Consider the following 25,461-nt stretch of genomic DNA (forward strand, 5'->3'; position numbering starts at 1 on the left):
TGGTTATGTAGTCTTAATGGGTCGCGTTTCAGTCACTATTTCATATTCATTCCGTTGTCTGACAACAGAAACCGTAAAATATATCAATGGAAACAGTTTTATTGAGAATTTAGCTGCATCAAAAAAGAAAGAAAGAGAAGTAATGGGAACATGGTATTTCTATGTTCTTTTTTCATGTGTCTAATAGACATGAACAAGTTCTTTGAAAAACATTTATGACCTTTGAAACATGTATAGTCTTCATGCTCTATGTTGACTATGGTTTCAATAGTAATAAACATACATTTGCATAAATCATCCATATTTGTCCATGCCCATGTTGATTACATTTTTATAAACTTGCAAATTATTAATTTAAGGTACATTTAGAACAAATAAAAATGTGCGATTAAGTTGCGATTAATCACGAGTTAACTCATGACAATCATGCAATTAATCGCGATTAAATATTTTAAGCGATTGACAGCCCTGGATCTAGAGAGGGGGTTTTAAATGTGTTAGGATGATTCTCTGGGGTAGGAGGTTTGTGCAAAGGTTAGCTTGTAGTCATTATAATCAACTTTATATAAAACCATTTACATTGCAAAGTTAGAGTGTCAGTGAGTTATGTGTGCATATGCCAGTGTTTATTAAGAGGAAATCAGTGGTATGATGGTAGAATTGTGTGTGTAGTGTGAGAGTGAGCATGTGTGCATATGTGCACCCTTTTGAGTGTGTGTGATGGGGGCTAATGGAGGTAGCCATAGATTGCCCTTAGAGGAGGAGAGTCACTGAAGTGTGTGATATTCTGTCATTTCACACACACACACACACACACACACACACACACACACACACACACACACTCACATTAAGTCAGGGCTACTACAGTTTTAAGTGATAATCATTTTGCTTAAGCAAATGTTTATTCAATTATTCAGTATTAGCAATCCATGGACAAAGGTGAGAATGAATAGTGGTTTACATGCAAATGAGTTATACACAAAACCAAGCGCTCGTTGTCTGTTTCTTTAGCACTTTTATTTTCAGAAATAAAGCTCTTCTCGTTCTCCTATAACCCTTTCTGAAGGTAATCCAGAGAGATCAGGCATCAGACGGGGCGTCAGGGGCCGCATATATTTGCAGAAGTGAGGCGTGAGGTGGGGGTCCCTCTGTGAACCCAAGCATCTAGAAAAGAGGGAATAAATGACACGCTCTAATGCACCTATTTGTCATATCTGTCATGCTGTTGTGTAATGCTAATCTAATCAAAGGGGAGAATTTGGGTTCTGCCTGCCTCCACTGGAAAAAAAAAAAAGCCTCCGGCCCAAACCCCGTTCCAGTGGCGGCACATTGCAGGCCCTGCGCTGCAACGAAAAATCTGCGTTGCTGCTGATTACTTCAATAAATCATCTCGACTAAATTCTCTCAAAGCTGATGCAAATGTAGTTTTATTGTGGGGGGAGAAACTGTGGAAAAGTCAGCGAAGCTCAAATGAGGTCTTGAGCCCTGTTTACCCCCAGTTAAATTGCACAGTCGATTGTAGGGGGATAATTTTGTTTTATGAATAGGGAAGATTTTTTTTTCTTTCTCTTATTTGGAAAACAGAGATAAGTCTGGAAGAAGTTTAGGGTCTCCCATTGATCCTGTGGTTAATCAGGACATCTCCGCGCAGGAAGTGCTGTTGTCATAGACAGGAAGTGAAGCAGTGTATTTTCTGACAGAATAGGTGATGAGAGGGGGAGGATGTTGATGGATTCAGTTTCTTTTGCTTACATTTCCTTCTCATCCCAAAATAGAATCCAGGCGGATATGGTATCGTCTGCGCAAATTTTCTAATTAATATCTATGGTACAAGATGGAGTAGGTTTGGGGCTAGAGGTCAAAGGTTAGGGTCACAGACTAGTTTTTAATCACTCAGGATCAGGAGGGTTGCTCTGCTGTTAGACAGCGATTCTAAACTGCAATTTTATTGCATCTCTCTGAAATGAATCCCTTTATTCCCAACACAGGATCAATTTTCATCATCTTCTATAAGCCTATTGTGGTTTATTGCTTTTCACTTATATGTGTTTTATTGATAGTCATATAGAGCTATGTTAGACATATACCACTTTTAATTTAGTTTTGTATTCTATCTGTATTCTGTCTTTTTTGTATTCTATCTTATACCTTTGTTCTTTCATAAATATGATTTTAAACTTATCTATATATCTAATATATTATACTCTTAATATATTTTGCGTAATGATTACTGATATTATTGTTAATGTTAATGATTAATGTGTGCAATTAATTTGCTTGACAGCATTTGTCTGTCAGTCCTTTTGCATTGTAAAAAGCTGGAGAGAAAAAATCAGTGAGGGTGATTTCCAAACTCTTTAGTGTTATTTAAATTAATGATCATGGTTCAATACAAGTTCAGTCAGTGGCATTTGTGTTAATAATAAAATACTATGAGAGAATCACTTTCCCAGTCCATAGTCATAATCAGTTTGTTTGCATGAATATGTCCATGTGCATAGAATGGTAGTTCCACAACGAAAATGATGGTTTAGACATCTTTGCAGCTTAAATTAGACACATTTTTATGATAGAATTAATGTGCAAAAAATTATGGCCTTCAAATATCAGTCTTTAAACCCTTTAAACCCTCTTTAAAGAAATTGACAATGTTTGTCATATATAAATTATTAATAATGAAAGTAATTTTTTTGTGTGTGTGGTACAATTATGCCACAAATGATGTGGATTGAGCTCAACTAGCATTGAACCCAGAACATTCCTTCAATACTTTCAACCAAAACAGAGAGAGCAGAGCAGGGGGCAAAAGAATAATGAATGTGGGTGAGAGGAGAGAGAAAGGATAAGCGTAAAACAACAGCTATCAAAGCATCCACTCTGTTTAGGAAATTGCCAGTGATAGGGCTTCAGATTAAGCCCTGCATATTACATGAAGATCATCTTTGAGTGTCCTCATCTTGCCATTCAAGGCATCCACGTAAAAGCCTTGTGTTTCACTCAACGTAATTCTCTTTGACAACCAAACACACACACACACACACACACACACACACACACACACACACACACACACAGACACTGCTTCACTGAACAAGATATAGCACCTGCTGTTGTGATGGAGAATATCACTTAAAAAGGTTTCAGCTTTTTAATAAATAATGCCGCCTGCATTGAGACACTCTGACGAGGAGTGGAAGCTGCTGCTCGGTTCATATAGTTGTTGATTTTATTATAGATAAGCATGACAATACATGCAAAACGAGTCTTTTGTTAAATGCTACTTTATATAAGCAATTGCAAACTGCTCTCAGATCAGAGTTGGTTTGGAAATCATCTCATTCGTCTGCTTGACAGTGGCCTCCTGATAGCTGTGTGTCTTGTCAGATATATATGGGAGTCGGGCAGCCGTGTTTCCCTATATCACCCATTACCGCTCAGACCTTGTGTCAGGTCATCTATTCTTTAAGACATTTATCTTCTGAATGCCTCACACGAAGGAAAGGCTGAGGTACAAGAGCAAGAAACAGTATCTTTAGGCGCGTTTGCGAAGGCCTGCGTTGGTATTCTCTGTACTCATTTTAACAATATGATTTTTTTCCTTTCATGAAATTTAGATCATAAGCTGCCTATCTTTTGTTTATCTCCTTACTTTGATCAGCATGGTTTCACATCTGCTGTCCTGGTATTGTTGATGATCCTGACCAGGGAGTCTTTAATGTAGAGTTAACCTGTTAAACAGATGGGCACCTTCGTCAGTCAATACATACTGGAGACACTGACTTCCCCCTGAGCACTTGGCATTTCTTAACCTCTGACCTTTAGGGAGAGGATGGAGAGTGGCCAGTGGCTCAAGAGTTTAACCCCCTACAGTCACTGTGACTTTGGGATCAATACTCGCAGGGAGAGCAAAAGAAAGAAAAATCGATCGGTTGACTGTCCAGTGAAAACCTAAGCGGTGTCTGTTCACTCGATCTCTTCATCATTTCTCAACTACGCACTCTCTGTGCCAAAAAAGACACCAGTTAATGAGACCTCGTTCATGAAACACATTCAGGTTTCTGTGTAAAATGTTCTTAAAATAGTTCTTAATAGTTGTAGTGTCATTAAACTGATATGCTTCTTAATCCGGTGATTGCCGAGGTTTAACTAAGGGTGAATTATTGGCAACTGTAAGGATTCTCTACTTTACAGATCTGATTATCTGTTTTAAAAATATACATTTTAAAAGTGAATGAATTGTAAGATGCCTATTTTCAAGAGTAATTGTGATAAAATACAAATTTTCTTTGTCATTTGCACTTTTAAATTGCGTTAGTGTTGTGATCAGTTATTGGCCGATCTTAGTGTTATAATCAATCAGAGACTGGTATTGGCTTCAAATTTCCTTATTGATACACCACTAGAAGAAATTTGTTCTGCTCCTTTTCATGAACGAGTCCCAAGATTCCCATATTTACCAGGAAAATATGTAAGAAAACAATACATGCTATGATCTCATTATGCCAGTTTGTTTTAAAAATAATGAAGTAATTACGGTAATTGTTCTGTTTTTCTTTACTGTTATATATGGAGAGGATAAACACTGCAAATGGATATAAAATGAATTAAACAACAAATAAAAATGTGAATATTTAAATCATGTGAATGCTCTAGATTTATATATGTTTTACATATTTGGTTAGCAACTAGTTTTCCCTTACTTAACTAAGTGTAATTTGACCTACTGTAAAAGATCTTCAACAATTCACATTCTTCAACACAATATAAATGGAGCTTTATGGCTCTATCTATTTATTTTAATGACAGCATTTCAGTTGAGTATGAAGTATGTAACCATATGTGTTTTGGTGCACAGTGTGTTTGAATGGCCATTATCAATCACGTTATATAAGTCGCTTTGGACTACAAGACACAGGCCCTTTCTTAAAACAAAAGTAACACAACTAATATTCCATAAATTACGGTATCTTTGGTTATTTTTTTATCTTACTTACCTAAGAGTATTTGACCTGCACCTGAAAAGATATTCAATGCAAACTCAAAATTTGCCTTTAAAAGTTAAGAGCTATTCGGGGACAATGCCAGTGCAGACCATTTTTTTCCTCATGTAGTTTTCCCATTTTTAACTTTGTAAGTTCCATAAACGTCGCAGAAGTGAAGAGGAATGTGGTTGAACCTGAGGTTGAATCTTTCTCCCTCCCCATCTCACAGTCGGACCTAGACCCCGCTGAGAGGCATAACACATACGCAAGGTTCAAGCGCAGGCCCAGGCCACGTGTTGTCTTTCCCCCTCTCCATCTTTTTCCCTCCTCCACCCCAGACAACGACCCACGAGGGTCTCCGTGCTGGTGGATAACATTGCTCTCAGCATTCTTTGAACGCAGGGCTCCGTGGAGGCCCAGAGAAAACACACTAACACCAACTGGCACTTAATTCTGCCGGCGCCCTGCCGATGCGAGCTATGCGTCCGGAGAGGGGGCTCTTCCTGACAGGAAGTGAGAGGGAATGGCATGGGGAAAGCTTACGACTTGAGTGACTTTTAATTCACTCTCTGACTGCAATATTGTTGGCTGGGAAAGAGGCATATTGAGGCAAATAGTTTTTTTTTTTAATGGTGCCAGTGGATTAACAGTCCAAAAGTGCTAACCTTTTTCTTTAACTGTTGAAGACCCTGATAGTATGTCGATGGAGATCTGGTATACCTCATTCAGAAATCTCTTTCCTAACATTCTCTCTTTGTGTCACTATTTACATACGTGGATATGTGGATTTACAAATCAATATCATATCATCGCTGTGTGCATTCTCACCATGTGTCGAACATATAATAATCGTTGTTTCTTTAGCCCAGAAAGGAAAACAACAAGATTTATGTATGCTATTATCATTCCTGTCAAGTTAGATTATTTCAGTCATCACCCACCTCCTAAACCTTCAATAGAGAGAGAGAGAGAAAAAGTGACAAAACACTTTTTTGTTTTAAATAAATGAGCAGGTTTTGGAAATCTTTTGACACCTCTAAGCCCAACTCATCATAAGGAAGCTTCTAATCACATCAGTGTATTTAACCACAATCCTCTGTGGTCGTTAAATGTAGTCAGAGTAAATATTTGCTCCCCTTGTAAAGTCCGCTTGTGTGGAGTGTCCTCACAGAAACACAGGCCACTGACCGTACGGGATCGTGTTTGCTTTAGAAGAGATAACATCTGAGAACACGCACAGGACTTGTAGAGCGTTCGGCTTGTCACATCAGTAAATTAAGCTGTCTGGACCTGCTGTCAGATACCATTTTGATATTACGATGAGTTGATTGAAGTGAACACCTCAACATTAAACCATCTTGAAAGGCAAATTTAAAAAAAAAAAATAAATAAAGAATATTAAAATGATTAAAAATTAACCACTTTGAAGGGCAGTGTTTTGAAGAAAAACAATAAAAAATGATCAAAAACATTACAATTATTAAAAAATAACCACCTTGAAGAGCAATGCTAAAATAATTAAAATTAAATGTAATTAAAAATAATCAGGAATATTACAATTAATTACACCGTTTTATGGGAAAAAATGACAAATGACAAAGAGGGATTTTGCCATTCTTTATATTTTAAAATAAGTTAGCTGTCATGTGCAGATCAATGTTGTAATAATGTAAGGTGTAACAAATTTGATCATTTTGGAACATAAGTATAAATACCCTTTTACTAATGTATACAAGTGTAATGGACAGATAGCAAACAAGAAGGTTACAAGATAGAGAAAAAGAAATTTAAAAGCTCAGACAGAGCTAGATGCGAAGCCTTATAGGTACATATAAAAATCTTAAAATACACACAAAACCTGATGTGATGTCTTTCTCAAGCCTCAGCAGGATTCTAGCTTCATGAAGTTGAACATGCTGTTCAAAAAGTTTATTCTGTTTTTTAAAAAAAAAATTTTAACCACAGCAAGCAGAGCATTGCAATAATAGATACTTTATGGAAACATATTTTATAGTTTTTTTTTTTTGGAATGTTAAATATATATTTTTTTTATGTGGAAATACTTCACTGAAGGGTTTTCCTGTAAGTAATACTATGCTGACATTTTAAATCTAGAATCTCTCTCCGTCGATCAAAGCCCTACAGTAGCCACTTTTCCACCATAAATCGCCTTGTGCTCTGCGGACAAGCCGTAACGTAAACTTCTTCTGCTCGTTATGATCTGAAACAGCGCTCTTCCATGTGACGGATAATTTTTTTGTTTCATCTGAGCTTCAATCCCCCTGCCTGCAGAAAACAAACAAATACTTGTGATTATAACTGATGGGTTGGAAACTAGAGAGCGACTTGTTTATTTTCAATGAACGAAGCCAAACGCTGTGCACATTTCCTTGGTCTTGCCATTGTGGATGAAGCAAAATGTTGCATTGTAGGTCTGCGTTGTTTCAGTTGTGTTTTAGTTTGAGGGTAATTGCATTCTCTTAATCAGCAGTGATTAGGAATGCAGGGCCACAGTAATTATCATAGCAAAACTAAACAAAAGTATGGCTCATTGGAGGACTTCTTTAAGGAATGTAAAACATGATGTTTGCGTGTCTCAGAAGAAAAGTATTTTTGTTTTTATTTAAAAAAAAAATCAGTATTCAAAGCATTCATTTAAGCATAGTGGTGGGGAGGGGAGTGTGTTAAGCAATATGTTCTTTTTTTTATATGGACACACAACATTAACTGATTTTGTTTATGAATGTGCTCAGAATGTTAGTCTCACACACACGATGCAGACACAACCAAGTCCTTTTTAAGAGCATCATCAGGTCTTTCTTTCTCTCCCTCTGCATTTCCTTGGTCCTTCTGTTTCCATCACGTATAGCATTGAGTTTTTCATCACTCAGAAACAATTACAGTATGACATAACATAATTGCTAATGGTGCAGCATTATCTCTTTGTATTTTTTAACATTAAAATATGTTGGGGATTCATTCATGTTTAGGAAGACATTAATTTTGTATGTATTTTGTGTGCAGGGTTTGTTAGAATTGACTGTTCATGTTTTGAATTTCCCCAGTAATTTATCATCTTACTATTTCTTGATTATTTTTATTATTATTATTTTTTTATAAGTGTTTTATAATCTCCAAAAATAAAATTTTCTTAATCAGTAAAACTGAAAAGGTTTTTTCCTCCTTGATTAAGAACCAAGTGTGAATTGGCGATGAATGAATGTAATATTACAATAGAACAAGAAAAAAAAATACAATTATATTAAAGATACTTTTTCTGGAAGTTATTCCGTCTGTTTTATACATAAATAAATGTATCTTGTTTCAAGGATGTGAAGATCATTTTTATCGGAAAACAAGATGACGTTATTCATTAAAAACAGGATTTTTTTTGCAGCATGTTACACATTTTGAGTTGCATGTCCAGAATCGGTGTACACATGATTGAGCTCTCAACCTTATATATATATATATATATAGTACCTGAGCTTCAATAAAAGTAAAACTGACAGATTTGACCTTGAGGAATTGTTCCCTATATGCTGGTCTTTGTTGTTTTATTGAGACTTGAAGGAAACGGCTCAATTATAAATGTCCTTGATGAAGAGTGTAAGACTGGTTTGGTTATCATTGCGAGTTTATCTTTATGATACAAACTTTCCCAGGCACTGTTTGTGTGGCTGATAAAAGTCATGTCCTATCTTAGGAAAAATCCCGGTCTTGATGACATGAATGGATCAGCGTGAGTGGTTGCTGTAACGATAGGACCGGGGCAGAAGTGGCTGGGTTGTAGAAGCACCTCTCTTAGGTCAGGGTCAGAGTTGAAAGGTCACAAATGGCTGCCTGTATCCTCTCATCAGGTCAGAATGGAAACAGTATTGGATACCATAAAACCGTATCAGGGTCCTATCAGAATGACTGGTTGAAATCCAATAACCGTCAGCCTTGTCCTCAACACACAACACTGATCGTTAAGGCTTTTTGATTGGGGTCATTGCTTCTTTTAATTAAAGAATAATGCCTTTCCCTCACCCATCGAACATTCATTTATCTTTGCAGTGAAAATGTATTTGCGTGTTTGGTTGATGACAGCTTTGGATATGTTTACTCCTAACAAAGGATCCTAGTGTGCAGTTTTTCTCAACAACATTGTCTACTGAACTTTAGCTGGTTAAATGTTTAAAAAAACTTCCTCTGTCTGTCCCGAATTCTTTAAACATATCACCCTTCACCTTTCTTATCCCATCATCAACTAGTGATGCGCGGATGAGCTAAAACTTCACCCGAATCCGCAGCTTCAAATAAATTATCCACCCGCCAACCGCCCGCACCTATATTTTTGTCTGATTTAGATAACCGCACCCGATCGTCACATTCAGGGTTTGTATGGTCATGAAAAACCTGGAAAAGTCATGGAATTTTAAAACAGTAATTTCCAGGCCTGGAAAGTTTTGGAAAAATAAATAAACCCAGAAAGTTTTGGAAAAGTCATGGAAATCTATTTCACAATCTTCTGTATAATAGAATTATGTTTAATTAGGTCCTGAATTTCGGTGCGGGATTGCGCATATATCGCATTACTCATTCCCGCAGCTTTCAACTTTAAAATGAGGGAAATTACTGCAAAACATTTATTCAATATAGCGTATAGGTTAGATGAGTAAATAAATCCACACAAACCATCAGATCAAATCAGTCCTTTGAAAACAGCACGAGTGATTCAGTTGTACTGCGTCCTCTCTCTTTGACCTTCTCTTCACATCGGCACATCTAGAGCTGCATGCTGCGATACAGACTTTAGGTTACGTTTCGGTACAGTTGACAGAATTGTCAAGTTCCTAATCAGTCATTGTTGCATCATCACAAAAATGTATTATTTTCACGTCTTTTTAAGCCATTTGGCACTCGCGCTCTCCAGAGGTGCTTTTCTGTGTGCTCACAGTCACATCCAAGTCACACTGCGAGTACCAAATTGAGTTTGCAAGCAAATCTTGTTGCGCTTAAGTGGCCAAATACACACAAAATGACGTCAAAATGGTTGTCCTGGCGAGTATTCTCATAAGCACTGTCGGTTTTGTCTTAAGTTAATGTAAACAGTTGCAAAAGAAAACGCATGTGTATAAGTAGGCTATTGGATCCGTGAAATAAGTCTTGTGACAGCAGCCTAATAAAGCTGTGCCATCTGTCATTAATGTTAATCAAACAACAAAAGACAGCTCTTGGCTAAATAATGTTTTGTTGAATAACTTTATTATGTTCATTTACTCTTTATTCAAATTCTGTAGCCTATTTAGATAATGTAGTTAATATTTGCATCATTAATGATTTATCTTATCCACCCGCAAATAATCAGAATGCATTTTTTTATTACCCAACCCGTGGATTATCCGCGCTTCACTACCATCAACCCTGTTAGAAACAAATTTTCCCGTCTTGTCAGCCATTATTCTGTGCTCGTAGCGCGTGCTCTTCAATTGCATGCACAAATGCACCAGCGTGCGCTGTAGCCTGTATCATTTTATATTAAAGCATTATCCATATTTGTAAGTCGCTTTGGATAAAAACGTCTGCTAAATTACTAAATATAAATGTAAAGCGAATGAAACTATGAGCATGCGTGTCAGATCTGCATCACGTTTAGCAGCGGCAGCTCTTGAAGTAATAGCAGCCAAATAATAACCTAATAACCCAGCTGCTGTGATATCTGTTAATCAAAGAACAAAAGAAAAAGAGGAAATCAATAACTTTTGTAGCTTTATGGATTCATCTAGGCCGGTGGTTTTCAATCCTGTTCCTCGGGACCCACTGCTCTGCACATTTTGCATGTCTCCCTTATCTGACACACTCATTTGAGTTCATGGAGCCCTTTCCTAATGAGCTGATGATCTGAATCAGGTGTGTAAATTAGGGAGACATGCAAAATGTGCAGAGCTGTGGGTCCCCAGGAACAAGTTTGAAAAGCACTGATCTAGGCTATATTTAATTTACAATTTAGTGTTTGATAACTTTTTTTGATAAATTCAATTTCTGTATATTTTCTACTTTGCTGAAGAGCACAGGTAAATATGACATTTATTATAATGGGTTTATGTGAAGTGTGTGTTATAAATTCACTTCAATTAGAAGTTATTTTTTAAAGTCTAATAAATTTTAAAATTGATAACTCTCAATTATACAGTAATGTTGAATGGCTATAGTCAATTGTTAAAAGAACAATTTCCTAGAGACATCAGTAGTATTGGTATCAGTCATAAAAAAAATGCCATTAAATAAATATTAAAAATGCACTGTCTTTGTGTTGTTTCTACATTAAATTGATGATTGAATGTTAAATTATTGCAATATAAAAGTATATTTAAAAACTTAAATGTTAGGTGCGATGAATCGCGATTAATTTCAGAAAAAATGTGCGATTGCTTAGTTAATTTTTTTTTTAATCGATTGACAGCACTAACATACATACATACATAAATAAATGTCCTGTTTCTGTAAATTTTTAAAATCTTAATCAAACTACTTACTTGAACTATTGAAAAGTGTAACTTTAACCCGACTAGCCTATATACAACAAAATTTGCTCAACCCGGTGATGTTTGTTTGAGACAGGATTTTCTAATTGTCTGACCAATGGCAGTTCCTTTTTGAAAATAATTATTTATAAATTCCAGTTGTTAATGTGAGTCTTTGCCATCAGCTTTCTTATTTGTTTGCTGTATTGGCTCTGATGAAATGGTGTAAATAATGTTGCTGCTTTGGTACTTGAATGATGAATAGGGACTAACCAGACTCTGATTTAAGATTTACTAGAATATGGTTACGCAAATATTTGAATGCTGGAGATACCAAAGTAAAGTAAAGCTGTATAAACCCTCTGGAATAGATATACACGTACAGTTATTGCCATTTTAAATTCTTCTTTATTTTGGTTTCAGCCTCACTTTACTTCATCTCCCTTAGGATGGTGAAATATTTCCTTCTTTATAAGCATGTGCATTTGCTCCGTTTCATTTTCATTTTATGACCCTAGGAATGGGCAGGGGATTAAAAATAAATCATCATCATTATGAAACTATTGCTTGTGTAGCACCTCAACCTAGAAGCACTCTCTGTTGGCCGAAACAAATGAGACGTTAGGGTCGGACCGTTACGCTTCTGTCTCCGTGATGCAGTCTCCCTGTGAAAAGAGCCCTCGAGAATACATGAGTGACTTTGTACATACTCATGACCTGGTTGTTATTATTATTCTTGAGACGATCACAGGGAAGTGTTGAAAGGTTGGCGTAGCTGTGAAAAACGTCAATGATTCGGTCTCGCTCCTAGGCTATTAAACATCACTGAAAGCTGTGGTTTCAGGAGTTGTTTAGACTAACACCTTTTACAACAACCGGGTGAGACCTGTTAAAGTTTGTGAGCTGTGTGCTTGTTTAAATGCAATCTCGGACATTGAGGATACGATATAAACATGTTAGATGACGCTTTCGCTTTCTTTCTTCCTCCCCCCAGTGATGCCTTCCTCTGAATAGTTTGATGATGATAGAAACAGCTTCTGTTGCACTTCTAGCGTCTGTGGATACACATACTCGTACACCTTTTTTCTTCTGAAAATTCCCACCATAGTGTAATTTCCACCAAATCTCAAATAGTGTGTTGTTTAATCACATTGTGTGATGGAAATTAAATTAAAACTAAACTTTGCTGAACTGAAATGACACCTTTGTTTTGCTCAGGCTAAATAAGTTTATGCATACTAAATACATTTTAATAATAGTTTTACGTTACACTTACAGCTATGACACAATTTTAAAAATCGCTATTTTTTTCTTCATTTTTATTTTTTCACATTTCTTAAGCATGATTTTACTGTTCTCTCAATGTAAACAAGTACACTAACTTGAGTAACTATTAAAAGCAACTTTTTCAGTGTGATATTTTTGTTTTGATTTTAGCAAAAAAATTATTAAAAAAACATTTACATTTAGTCATTTAGTAGATACTTTTATCCAAAGCGACTTCCATTGAAGACAATAGAAGCAATCAAAACCAATCAAATCAAAAGAGCAATAATATTTAAGTGCTGACACGTGTCAGTTAGTCTAATGCATTACACGTAGCAAGGATTTAAAAAAATAATAATAATAAATAAATAAAAATAAATACATAGAAACAATACATTCTAAAACTTTAGTAGTAAAAATAAATTATTTAATTATTACATGAAAAATAAAAATAAGCATAAAACATAAGTTACAAAACAGTCTTAAAAACACATACAAGCATCTGCAATGTAAAATAAATATAGTTTTTTAAAAGATATTGTGACTCTCAGTCATGTCAATCTGCTGTTAAAGGGATAGTTCACCCAAAAATGGAAATTCTGTCATAAATTACTCACCCTGATGTCATTTCAAGAAGACCTTCAGAACACAAATTAAGTTATTTTTGATGAAATCTGAGAGTTTTCTGACCCTGCATTGACAGCAATGTAACTGAAATGTTCCCAGTCCCAGAAATGCAGTAAGGACATCATTAAAATAGTTAAATTCTTCTCCTCCAAATAATGTCATCCGCCGGTATCGAGAGTACCAAGACTAAATAATAAAGTCATTATTTTTGTTTTGTTTGCACATAAAAAGTATTCTCGTAGCTTTGTAAAATTACGGTGTTTCTGGGCCTGGAAACATTTCAGTTACATTGCTTTCTATGGAGGTTCAGAAAGCTCTCGAATTTCATCAAAAATGTCTTACTTTGTGTTCCAAAGATGAATAGAGGTCTTACGGGTTTGGAACGACAGGAGGGTGAGTAATTAATGACAGAATTTTCATTTTTGGGTGAACTATTCTTTTAAATGTTCACTAAACTGTATATTTGAATTTCCCCTGACACCCAGTTTTTTACACTGTGCTAGTTCCATATCTCTCTTATGGCAATGTGCTTTATTTCTTCTCAAATATTTAGTATTTCATGTTTATTTATTTATTTGGTGATCAGTGGGATAATGTAGTATACAGTACAGTCATACGGTTATTATTACAAAATGAACCCAGACAGAATAAAACTGAAACCTGAAACTTGATGTCGGGGTTCATTTTAATCCTTACATAATACTGACATGTGGATGTTTATTCTGATGAAACCCAACCTTCCTTTCTCTGCTTGTTGTATGAATTGAGTGTAAATTCTGTTTTATTTCTCTCCACAGGAGTGGCAGAATTCCATCCAGAAGAACGCGGGCTTGGCCTTCATCGAGCTTGTGAACGAGGGCAGGTAATTATCTAATCCCATCCTCTGACCCTTTGTTAGCAGCCTCCTCATTATCTCCTGGCCTACAACGCTACGTCGCGTGTGTACAATCAGATTCTATTTGGGAGGAAATCAATGTAATGTGGAAAGGGGATCAACAGGGTGACCTGGAGTTCAAGGCGTCTGTCAATAACATGGCTTTTTCCCGTGGGTTCCCATGTGTTTCAGAGAGGCTTTCTGAGAGGGCAGCAGCGCCTTAGTTTCTCGCCCACCTCTTGGGAAATCTTTCTCGTATCTTGCTGTTTTCAGACGGGTTTATGTATCATCTGTTGGACTCTTTTACTCAGACTCCCTTTGGGATGGAAGGATCTGTCTTCAATTTCAAGCCCTTAGATCTTTCAGATGGCTCTCATTTCTATGTTAGCAATGGAAATTCATGTTAATGAATGCTGCCGTGCTGATGAGGGCTCCAAGAATGCTAATGAATGCAGTGATGCACTGAGGCTTCTCCACCTTCACTGCTGGCCATTTTTACAGCTCTTTTTCAAACATACGCTTTTTTTTTTTTGGAAAGCAGGGTCAGGGTTTAGACAACATCTGGCACACCAGCACCTGTCAGAGAGATACCAATGTAATCAGAGTGCAATGCCTGCTACACTAAAATAAATAGGATCAATGCGGAATTAGTGTTTTCAAAGTAAAGTTGATTTTCTATAATTGAGTTTATAACACTGTTCGAATTCTTACTAAGCCTAAAGAAAAGTGCTAAATCTATGGCAGTGCAGTGATAATATTCGGTCATAATTCCATTGTACTTAGATGGATCAATGATGTGATTCACATTTTTTTTTTTTGTGCAGATTCATTAAATTATTCTAAATTGTGTACAAAAGTGCTTCAAACATGCAGTGACCTACAACACCTCTTTTAATTTTATGATTTCTAATTTTAAATTATATAATGATATATATTTTTTATTTTCATCTATAATGCACTTTACTCATACCCACAGCACTACAAACAGTAAAACCAATGAAAACTACAAAAATTACAGAAAGAATGCAATACAGAAATACAGTAAAAACTAACAATAAATCAGTATACTATTGAAATGCTTATCAAATTAACCAAAAGTTATTTTAAAAAGATGGGATTTTAACAGTTTCTTAAAGTGCTTAGTGAGAATGAGAAGGCATGTACTAAAGTCACAAAGAGATATGTTAGAATGAGAGTTTTAAAATCAATGCGCAGATGCCAATGCAATTTGCAAAGCATGCCTTTAATAAATGTCTTGGTAAATGATAAATATGATGAATAACGTAATGATTTAGATTTTTCTTTATTTTGGGCACTCTTATTTGTCATTTTGTCGCTTATAATGTAATAAATATTAATTATGTAATGCAATTATACTCTGTAGCTGTAGAATATAACCAATCACAAACATGATATTACCATGGTATAAACTACCATGCTACTTTTTTGTTTTTGTCTGTTTTTATAGACTATCATATCATAAAGTAAGTAAAAACAGATAAAGAAAGACAGGAAAGCAAAAGGGTGATAGAGAGAAGGGCAGTCACAGAGAGCGGGCTGTTATTGATGGCAGTCGGGGTGAGAGGGGTGGGAGAGGGTCACTGCAGAGTCCCTGGCACGTCCGCTCCCCCGCTGCCCGCCGCTGACACACCAGGCTCGAGTTTCAGCCCTCCACCCTCTGCCTGTTATTCTTCCACTTTGCAGAGGCCTGAGCCTCCTGACCTGCTGAGAGACTCGTCTCTGTCCCTAGGGGCGATGTTTTATTAGGCCACGGCTTGTGTTGTTCACAAATCTGCCCGGGGTGTAAATGTGCTGTTTCAAGATCAGGTTCCTCCCCGTCTGTGCTGACCCAAGGCACCATGAACAGAAAAAACAATGCTGATTCACAATCAAGACACTGAGATGGACAGAACAGCTTCGGGTTTTGATGAGGGCTGACAAACAGTAGCAGTAAAAGCAGGATTCATTTGATCTCCCATCAGCCCCTGTAATCATCAGATGCCCTGTGATAAGAAGCAGTGTGTGTGTGTGTGTGTGTGTGTGTGTGTGTATGTTTATCCAAGGAAGGCTGTTCTTACATACGTAGAAACATGAGCCGGGTTGAAATGTGCCCCCATCTCCACACCCCCTGCATCCGTATCTTGTTAGATGCGTATCGTTTACAAATCAATCGCTGGTTGTTTGTAGTGGGGGTGATTTTAGCTGCCGTGCTAAATATGATTTTCTGCTTGTTTTACATGATGTAGTTAAGTTGGTTTAGCGTACTATTGACACTTTCATGGCCTAACAACTGTGTTATTAAATCAGTAAAACAGATTTCACAGATTAACACTTGAGAGATGTTGAAGGTCCTCATTTCTGCTATTTTGTGAACATTGTCAAGTAATTTACAGTGAAATTTATGTGCAGTATTCTTTATTAGGGATGCGTGATTTACACAGCACAACATCATTTATTGCCAATATTAGCAGAGATTTGTATTATTATTATTATCAATATTTATTGTATATCTGCTGATATTGGATGTGTATCTGCTTATGTAGGATAGCTATAATGTTGTACATTATAATGTTGTGATGCATAAGTTCACTTGTAGCATACAACCTATTTATTTTAGTTTTTTAAATAAAGTAGTAGGGCTGCACAATATATCAAATTAAAATCAATATTGGTTTAGTGCGATTGTAAAATCTCTCAGGCTGGGACATTTCCACACGTTTAGTTCATGATACAGTATTTTAGCGTCTGAGAATGGCTTGCTTCATTTACTGTAAATCGAGCCGTTTTGATTCACTGATATCATGGGCTGTATGCATGTAAATGAACACACAGTGCCAAGCTTCATTCTGATACTGGAAGCACTCATTTTACCATTTGAAAATGAAGAAATTAAGATGAAAAAATTAGTATTGGGATTTTACAGTAAAATAAAACTGTTTATTGATCTTTTATTTTATCGTATTTATTTTCTACTGTTATTTCTATATATTTCTTATTTTGTTAATTTTTTTTATTTAATAAAAAACAAGTAATATAAATATAATAATTGTATTGTCATATTGAATTGGTTGAATTGGAAAACGCAAGTGAAAAGAGATTTCTGAAATGGTTATGGAAAGAAGTTTGAGTTGTAAAAAGTATAAACGCACAATTTTCAAGAATATCTTAAAGAGTAAAAATAACTTCTTCCAATTACTATTTTCTATACAGATGCATTCACCAGCAGAATCACCCCACTAAGTCTAGAATGATTAATTCTTTCCAAATAAATTTGGGCATTTTTTTCATATTGCAATTCAATATATAGCGTGGGAAAACAAAATATCACAATGTCAGTTTTTTCCCCAATATTGTGCAGCCCAATAGATTAAAAATATCAGCCATAATATGAAAATAGTTACTGACTCATCGGTATCCACATATTTCTTGATTCAAGTACTTGAAGGTTTGTTTCTGCAAATATTGCATCTCTTATAATCAGTACATTTCTTAATAAATGTAATAATATATGTGATGCATATAAAATCCAGTGTTTGGTTTCAGTTATGTTACCAACACAAACTGCAACAATAATTCGGACAGAATCATGCGATGTCAGTTGTGAACTCAGTGTTTAATGTGATTTTGATGTACAGACTGCTGAGCCACACCATGAAGGACCATCTGGTGCGTGTAGCTAATGAGGCCGAGTTCATTCTGAGCCGCCAGAGAGCAGAGGACATCCACAAACACGCAGATTTTGAGGTGAGCATGCTCACACACACACACAAACACAGTATCAGCATCAGTCTACGAGAGTGCTTGTCTGTAGTCAGTGATGCTCCTAAAAGTTTTCAGTGGATGGGCACCCTGTGAATAATCTGTCTGTGTTTCCTGTACTACTAAATGGGCTAAAAATATTGATAGCTCAAGATGCATTTTACAGGCTTTTGTCCTATCAAATGCTTTTAAAATGAGAATACCATCTAATACCGCTTCCCACTGACTAGCAATACGGCTGTGACACAAATTATTGGCCATTTAAACTACTGTTCAGTCGGTAAGATTTTTAAATGTTTTTTAATAGAAGTCTCTTATGCTCACCAAGGCTGCATTTATTTGATCAAAAAATACAGTAAATGCTGTAATTTTGTAGTATTTTTATAGTTTTAAATATCTTTTTTTTTATCCTAAATATCATGTTCTTTTTAAATATATTTTCAAATGTAATTTATTCCTGTGATAGTAAAGCTGAATTTTCACTAGCCCTTACTCCAGTCACCAGTGTCACATGATCCTTCAGAAATCATTTTAATATATATTGGCACAAAGTAAAAGTCTTTACTGTCACTTTTGATCAATGAAGTGCATCATTTCTGAATAAAAAACAAACAAACAAAAAACATTTGAATGTTAGTGAATAAAAAAGATAATCCCTTCGATAGGTCCTGCCCTAACTTAACAGGAAAAAAATGTCCAAGATCTCATGAAATGACGTGACTTGAAGACTTGCAGCTGAGTGAAGCAATAGCTAAATTTTCTTGACATATTGTACAAACAAGCCACTTTTGCTTTATGTAGATATATTCTGTTTCAGGGTTGATTTACAAATTTAAAAAACTGTTGTAAGATTTAATGAAATTGTTAAGCCCCTGTGAGGATATTAAAAAAGAAAGTTTTGTCTGTCGGAACTTAGAGGCTGCCAACGTGAAGGAGAACAAATGTTTTCTTTTCAAACACAACTTATATGGAAGAAGGTTTCAAGCTTTGGCTACAGCGATTGCGTTTGGCATGTATCTTACCAAAACATAGCAGCACAGTTGATTTATTCCTTATAGCACAGCCATGGGGCATTCCTCCACCGCTGCCCCGCCAAACACGCACACACATCACCTCTTTTATCACCGCAGTCTCGCTTTCTCATTCCTTCCATCATTCTCCATTTCTGTCTACCTGCTTCTTTTTTCCTCACGATTCCCTTCGGACTCATGTTCTGCCTGTTGTGCTCCCTTTGTGGGAGAATTTCACCAGTGACAGGAATACAGCACCTTCTTTTCTGTCTTCCTTTCGTTTCCCATCCCTCCCTCTGGTTCTGTTTGGCACTGGGGGCAGGATGTGACAGTGTAAAGGGGGAGTGGGCTCTGCTCTGTTCAACATCTCCCACCCTCCAGTTGTAAAATGTTATGCTTTCAGAAAGGTTCAAGGCAGGGTCTCTGAACTGCGACTAGGAGGGGAAAACATTTGAAGGACAGTATTAAAAGTAAGCATGTAAAATCGGAGAAGGCGATCGTGTATCATGTCTGTGAAAGGTTCTGCAGTAGTCTGCTTAGTTAGGGCCATGTTCTGTAGATGATTGGGCCTGTACGCTTATTTTGGCAGCTTTTCTCAAATGTTTCGCGCAGTGTCTCACTGTTTTCAGAAAACAAAAGAATTTTGATTGTCTAGCTGTCATTATCAGCTCAAAGAATCAGAATCACTTTATTCGCCACTGCAGGAACAGTTCAATATGTATTATATAGTTTGCCTGAATCTTCGACTGAATCAGTTCGACTTCCTCACTGAATTTTTCAAATGACTCATTTAGTAAACCGCATGTTGTGTCTAATTATATATGCTACAATTAAAGAGGTCATGAACTGCCTCTGAGGTCCACTTATAATGTTACCAAGATTTTTACATCAAAAACATAATTTAGAAGTAATAGGCTATTTTCTGTCCTGTTTTTACCCCCTTCATCAGAATGCTCCGTTTGAATAGGCGTGGCGGATTGTAGACTTGGAAGTAAACACCCACTGCTATGATTGGTTAATAGTTCTGCATGTTTGACAGTCTACGTTCTTCACAGATGGACGCTACTGTGATTTAGGTTAAAAACGCATAAATACTCATATCAAACGATCTGTTTAACAGAGAAAGCAATGGTGGTCACGTAATAAAAACACACTTGTGTGGTGCGACATTACTGTCCAATACAGGGGACACAGCATCGTCTTTTAGTTTCAATCTTTCTAAAAATTCTGTGTCGCATTGTGCCTTGTTTGAAAATGAATCCACGGTAAAATGAAGTTAACAAAGGACCCAGTTCTTACTGACGTGGTCTGGAACCTCATTAAAAATAAAGTTCATCCACTTTTTCCTAACTTTGGGATCAGAAGGAAGGCAATGCAAAGACTGTTTTTCCACAACTTGGCACTACACAGCATCTTGTTGTCTACGGAGCATCTTTATCGTTTGGGTTTCTGCGTAGACCTGCGCGTTCGCCTCTCTTGTAAACGCTACATGCGTGAATCAGTGGGCGGGGCTAAAAGGGCAGTGATGTAGAAGCAGGCGTCGATCTTCATCTGTGGAGGCGGTGTTTAGCCACATTATTACAACATAAAGTGGTACATTCCACAAGCTGTCATTTTGGCAGATTGGCTTCAATATAAGCTGTTTTTAGACTAACAAAGTTTTGAGCTCTGAAAATTACGAGATGTTTTATAGTGTGTGTGTGTGTGTGTGTGTATATATATATATATATATGTGTATATATATATATATATATATATATATATATATATATATATATATATATATATATATATATATATATATATATATATGTGTATATATATATATATATATATATATATATATATATATATATATATATATATATATATTAGTAGAAATTTACAGCATATTGTAAAATATTATCACAATTTAAAATAATATATATATATATATATATATATATATATATATATATATTATTATTATTATTATTTTATATTAAATGTTATTTATTCCTGTGATTGCAAAGCTGCATTTTCAGCAGCCGTTACTCCAGTGTTCAGTGTCACATGATCCTTCAGAAATCATTCTGACATGCTGGTTTGAAGCTCAAAAGCATTTATTATTATTATCACACTGTAAAAAATAGAACGAGCTATTTACTTAAATTATGGTAACAATATTACACTTAATATTTTTGAGTAGTTTTTAAGGCTTTATTTTATTTTATTTTTTTTATACGTAATCTACCTGAATAAATCATGTAAAATCTCCTAAATTAATTAATCGATGACACAATGAATTTAATATAATTAGTGAAATGTGCTCATTTATTTTAAGTTGATTCTCAAAAGTCTGTGATTTTCAGTGAGGCCTGTTTGTATTTGACTTTGAGTTATTTTGTACATTTAAAAGACTGTATACAGCCAACCAGCTCAAGTAGGAAAATACTTGAACAATACTGGAAAATACTGCTCTAGCACTAGCAAAGCTACTGCTCATTGAACAAGGCGTAATGCCTTAGAGGAGTAGTATCCATAACCATAAGCTCTACTCTTCTGGTAACAATTGCATTGCACAATGGAAACTTCAACTTCAACGTAACAGAAACTCTTCCAAATGTCAAACATAACTGAACATTAAACATTAATAGATGTCTCCCTTCACTAAAAAACACATAAAATAGCATTTAATTTCAAAATTTACTCTCCATATCCAGCCATATGCAAAGCATGCTGGGAACTAACATTCACCTCTAAAATAAAACTGCAAAATTGAGCTAATTCTCTTAAAATAAATAGGTAGCCTTCTTTCCTTAATTTTTTTTTAGTTTAATCAGTTCCTCAATTCAAGCCTCAAAACTGCTTAAGTTTCCTTTAAAAAAAAAAATTAAAAAAAATGAGGAAAACATATCTTGGTTTTATTAGTAAAAAGTCCTCAATATTTTCTATGCAACACTGAATCACAATTTCTTTAATGAAATATACACACTATTTTTAATTATCACCTTAATTTTTTTTTTTTATGAAAATTACAAGGACCCATGATTAATTTTTTATTTTTTGTTTATTTTTTTACAGTGCAGTGTTAGTAGATAACATATGCTGCTGGTAACCACGTGTTCACAAATGACAACAGATTTAATGACGCAGCCATTCCAGCAGTAAAACCCAACACTATAGAGGCATGTTCCCTGTAAAACAGATGAGAGCTGGAAGTATTAGTTGAATATACCCTGCTTAAACAAGCTTCCTTACCTCACAGTGACATTTAGAGGGAACCTCGGAACACCCTTCCTCATCATTCCCACTGCCCCAAATTCCCAGGATTGGCCAAATTCTCCCAGACGCTCAGTGGAAGACGGCCGCACTCTAGGGACGTGCTTAGCTTTCCTTTTTCACTCTAATTGGCCCCTCTGGTCCGATTCTTTCTGCTTTTCCAGCCTCACTCACAGCACGGTGGAGAATGTATTATTCTCACAAATACTGCTGGATATTCTGCCAAATGTGGAAAAAACACACAGATTATCAATGTCATGCACATTATGTGGATGCCAAAAAAATGCTAAAAAAACACACTGAGAAGTTTACTTATGATTTTACAGTATTCAGCTAAATATATTTTAAAAAATAAGGTCAAAATATGCCTTCAACATTACATAAAAGGGCGCTGTACTATTTAATCCTCTACTTGAAATCTCCCATAATGCTGTTCTCTGTGGAGCAGAGCGGTTCACTGTTTTACATGACTTAGGATAGCACTATCTGGTGCGATTTAAGCCATTTTTTCACTCAGAGTTTAAAGTCTAAAGTGCTTCATGACGAAAGCCATGCTGTGGTGCTTCATTGACCCAAACTCTACTTTAATAAGAGAAACTGATGTTGGACAGGCAGATGGCTGAAATTCTTTTGGTTGGTTTCATATACAGTAATTTGTAGAGGGAAATAGGACATGGATAGCTGGGTCACAGTTATTTGTGATGGTTATAGGTCACACTTTTGATAAAGATGGCAGTGTGTAAGTCAATGTTTCCCAAACTGTGGGTCCATCCCATACAGCTAGGATGTCTGTGGAAAATCTCTGAAAAATCCTGAATTGTTTACAAAACTTTAACTGAAAAACCAAACTGGATACATCTGGATCCATTGTGAAAGTTGTACTATTTATACATTTCTTAGACATTTTTAAGTGTGTTTTATTTCTTACAATATGGCTTTTCAGTCACAGCACAGATTTCTTAAGAATCCATCTCAGTATTGAATCCCTCACTTAGATATAGTTGCTCCTCTGTGACCCCTGAAAAGCAGCGAGCCACCGATAAGTGCAGCACTGATATTGCCGTATTGATTTTCCTCCATTCCGGCTCTTGCCATCTTCTCTGAGCCACTGGTTTCATTTTGCACGGCCACAATAAAAATAACAGGCCAGTGAAAGATGCCCCCGTGGGGATCACACTGCCTTTCCATCCTGAAGAGCAGTTTACACAGGATTTGGATGTTTAAGGGAACAACATGAAATATGAGACATATGAGAACCTGAATGGATGGAGAAGTTTGCTTTTTGTTTTTTTAACATTGTTTAATTCATGAATTAATGTGTGTAATGCTGTAGCCTTGACGACATTCAGAATGAGAATAATTTACCTGTTAGTTATCTGTGATCAACAGTTATGTCTCTCAGCAATATTCAAGCAGGGCTAGTTTTCAATGCAGTAAATTTGTGTTTCAATCAGTGTTTTTCTCATACAACTTGTGTAAAAATTATGGAGAAAATTACCTACTTTTTTTTTTTTTTTTTGGCAAACTCAGGGGTCCTCTGAGAAATCTAATCCTGCCTGGGTAGAAATGTCTGTAATTATGGTATATTATTTTTTCACTTCCCTTGTCATTTTCTTTTCTTTTTGAATACTGCATCTAAAGCCAAAATTATTTTGCCAATTTCTTTACTGTTTTACCGCCTGACGCTTTTTCTTTCTGGATTTAGAACTTTCAGTTAACTTTCTGTAAAGTAAAAATTGAGGTATTGATAGCAACCCCCGATCATTATAATAAATAATAAAGTATATAAATCAGAATTAAAAAGTGAATGAATGAATGAACGAAAACAAAAATGTGGGTACTGTCACAGACTTTCATATTAGTAACAGGTTTGATCTCAATCTAAATTCCTTCTCTTATATGCCTGATATACCTAATTATATTATTTATACCTATTATATTATATAAAGTATGTAATCATGAATAGGTCCTGTTAATTTCAATGGGTTGTCAATCCTGACTACAGACCCTTCTGTTTTAGTAAAAATAAGGCTGATACCAATCTTGTCCGAATCGGTACTTGAAATCACAGTACCTCTGTTAATACCTCTGTAACTCTAACATTGTTTAGAAAATGAATTCCATCTAAATAATACAGTTTATAGTGTTTTCGATCTTAGTTTATATGGAGGATTTGCTTCAAATGTGTTTTCTCCCTTAGTAGGCCTATGAATACCACAGTCACACTTGAATCTGGTTGGATTTTATGCAAACTCTGGAGCTTCCGCCTTTGGTGACAGTGCAGTCCAGAAACTCAAATACTGCTAATATCGATATGATAACAATGATGCATACCTGATAGATCATTGGAGAGAAGGAATCTGAAGGTGAAAATTCAACATTGTAACAGTTTAATGTCTATTTCAGAACAAATCAAAATAACTACAGATCTGAAAACACTAAATTTTATTGAACATTATTCAGGGTGCTTGTATGTGAAGCACAGACTGCTATAGTATATTGTGCATTTGAGGAATGGGTCTTAAGAGAAAGGTGGCAGCATTGAAGACGGCCTTTGTTCCAGTGCATTCTCTAGGTGAATTATTTTGGAAATAAAAATAAATTTATGTTTGTTCCCTGTCAGGGTTCAAATCCACCAGAAGAGATGATGGTGGATACCAGTGATTTAGACACACTTTTATTACGTAGATGGATAACATATGCCTTTATACACTCCCCTGCTCCCCTCCTTTCTCTCTGTCTCACACACACACATACACACTCATCCATCCACTCTGGGATTGAGTTATCTTTACCCCTTGAGAGTGAGATTACAGGGACAGCAGGGTCCTGACGGACACAGAGATAACTGCTGGAAATCCAATTATCTTTTAGTGTTCTCTGTCTAATAGGATCCCTAATACGGAAAGGATTTTTCCGGTAACAACTGTACGATGGCGGCCGATACCTGCGAGGGAGAAAAGAAAGGACAGATTTAGAGAGAGAGAGTGACTTCCTTCTTTAATAAGAGTCTTTCTTTATTAGAAATGAAATGTGGAAGAGACTGGGCCACAAGGCCAGATCTTTCGGATGTGATAGAATGGGGTCATTGTTCTCTCTTTCACTCTCTTGCTCTTTTTTTTTTTTTGTTAGCTTTTACTTGATCTTGAAGTGATGGAGTGTAATTGAGT

The 25,461-nt window shown here is 35.9% G+C and overlaps 1 protein-coding gene across 8 annotated transcripts in view; it reads left to right on the forward strand.

The window, feature by feature from the left end:
- Positions 1 to 25,461, forward strand: part of lrba (LPS responsive beige-like anchor protein) — a 275,213-nt gene that overhangs the window by 106,226 nt on the left and 143,526 nt on the right. For all 8 annotated transcript variants that reach the window (XM_058770127.1, XM_058770098.1, XM_058770136.1 and 5 more), the window contains exons 34-35: positions 14,185 to 14,249; positions 17,897 to 18,005. In XM_058770127.1, coding sequence (XP_058626110.1) covers positions 14,185 to 14,249; positions 17,897 to 18,005 — 174 coding nt within the window. The remainder of the gene's footprint in view (positions 1 to 14,184; positions 14,250 to 17,896; positions 18,006 to 25,461) is intronic.

The sequence above is a fragment of the Onychostoma macrolepis genome, chromosome 01 (assembly GCF_012432095.1).
Source record: "Onychostoma macrolepis isolate SWU-2019 chromosome 01, ASM1243209v1, whole genome shotgun sequence".
Classification (NCBI taxonomy): Eukaryota; Metazoa; Chordata; class Actinopteri; order Cypriniformes; family Cyprinidae; genus Onychostoma; species Onychostoma macrolepis.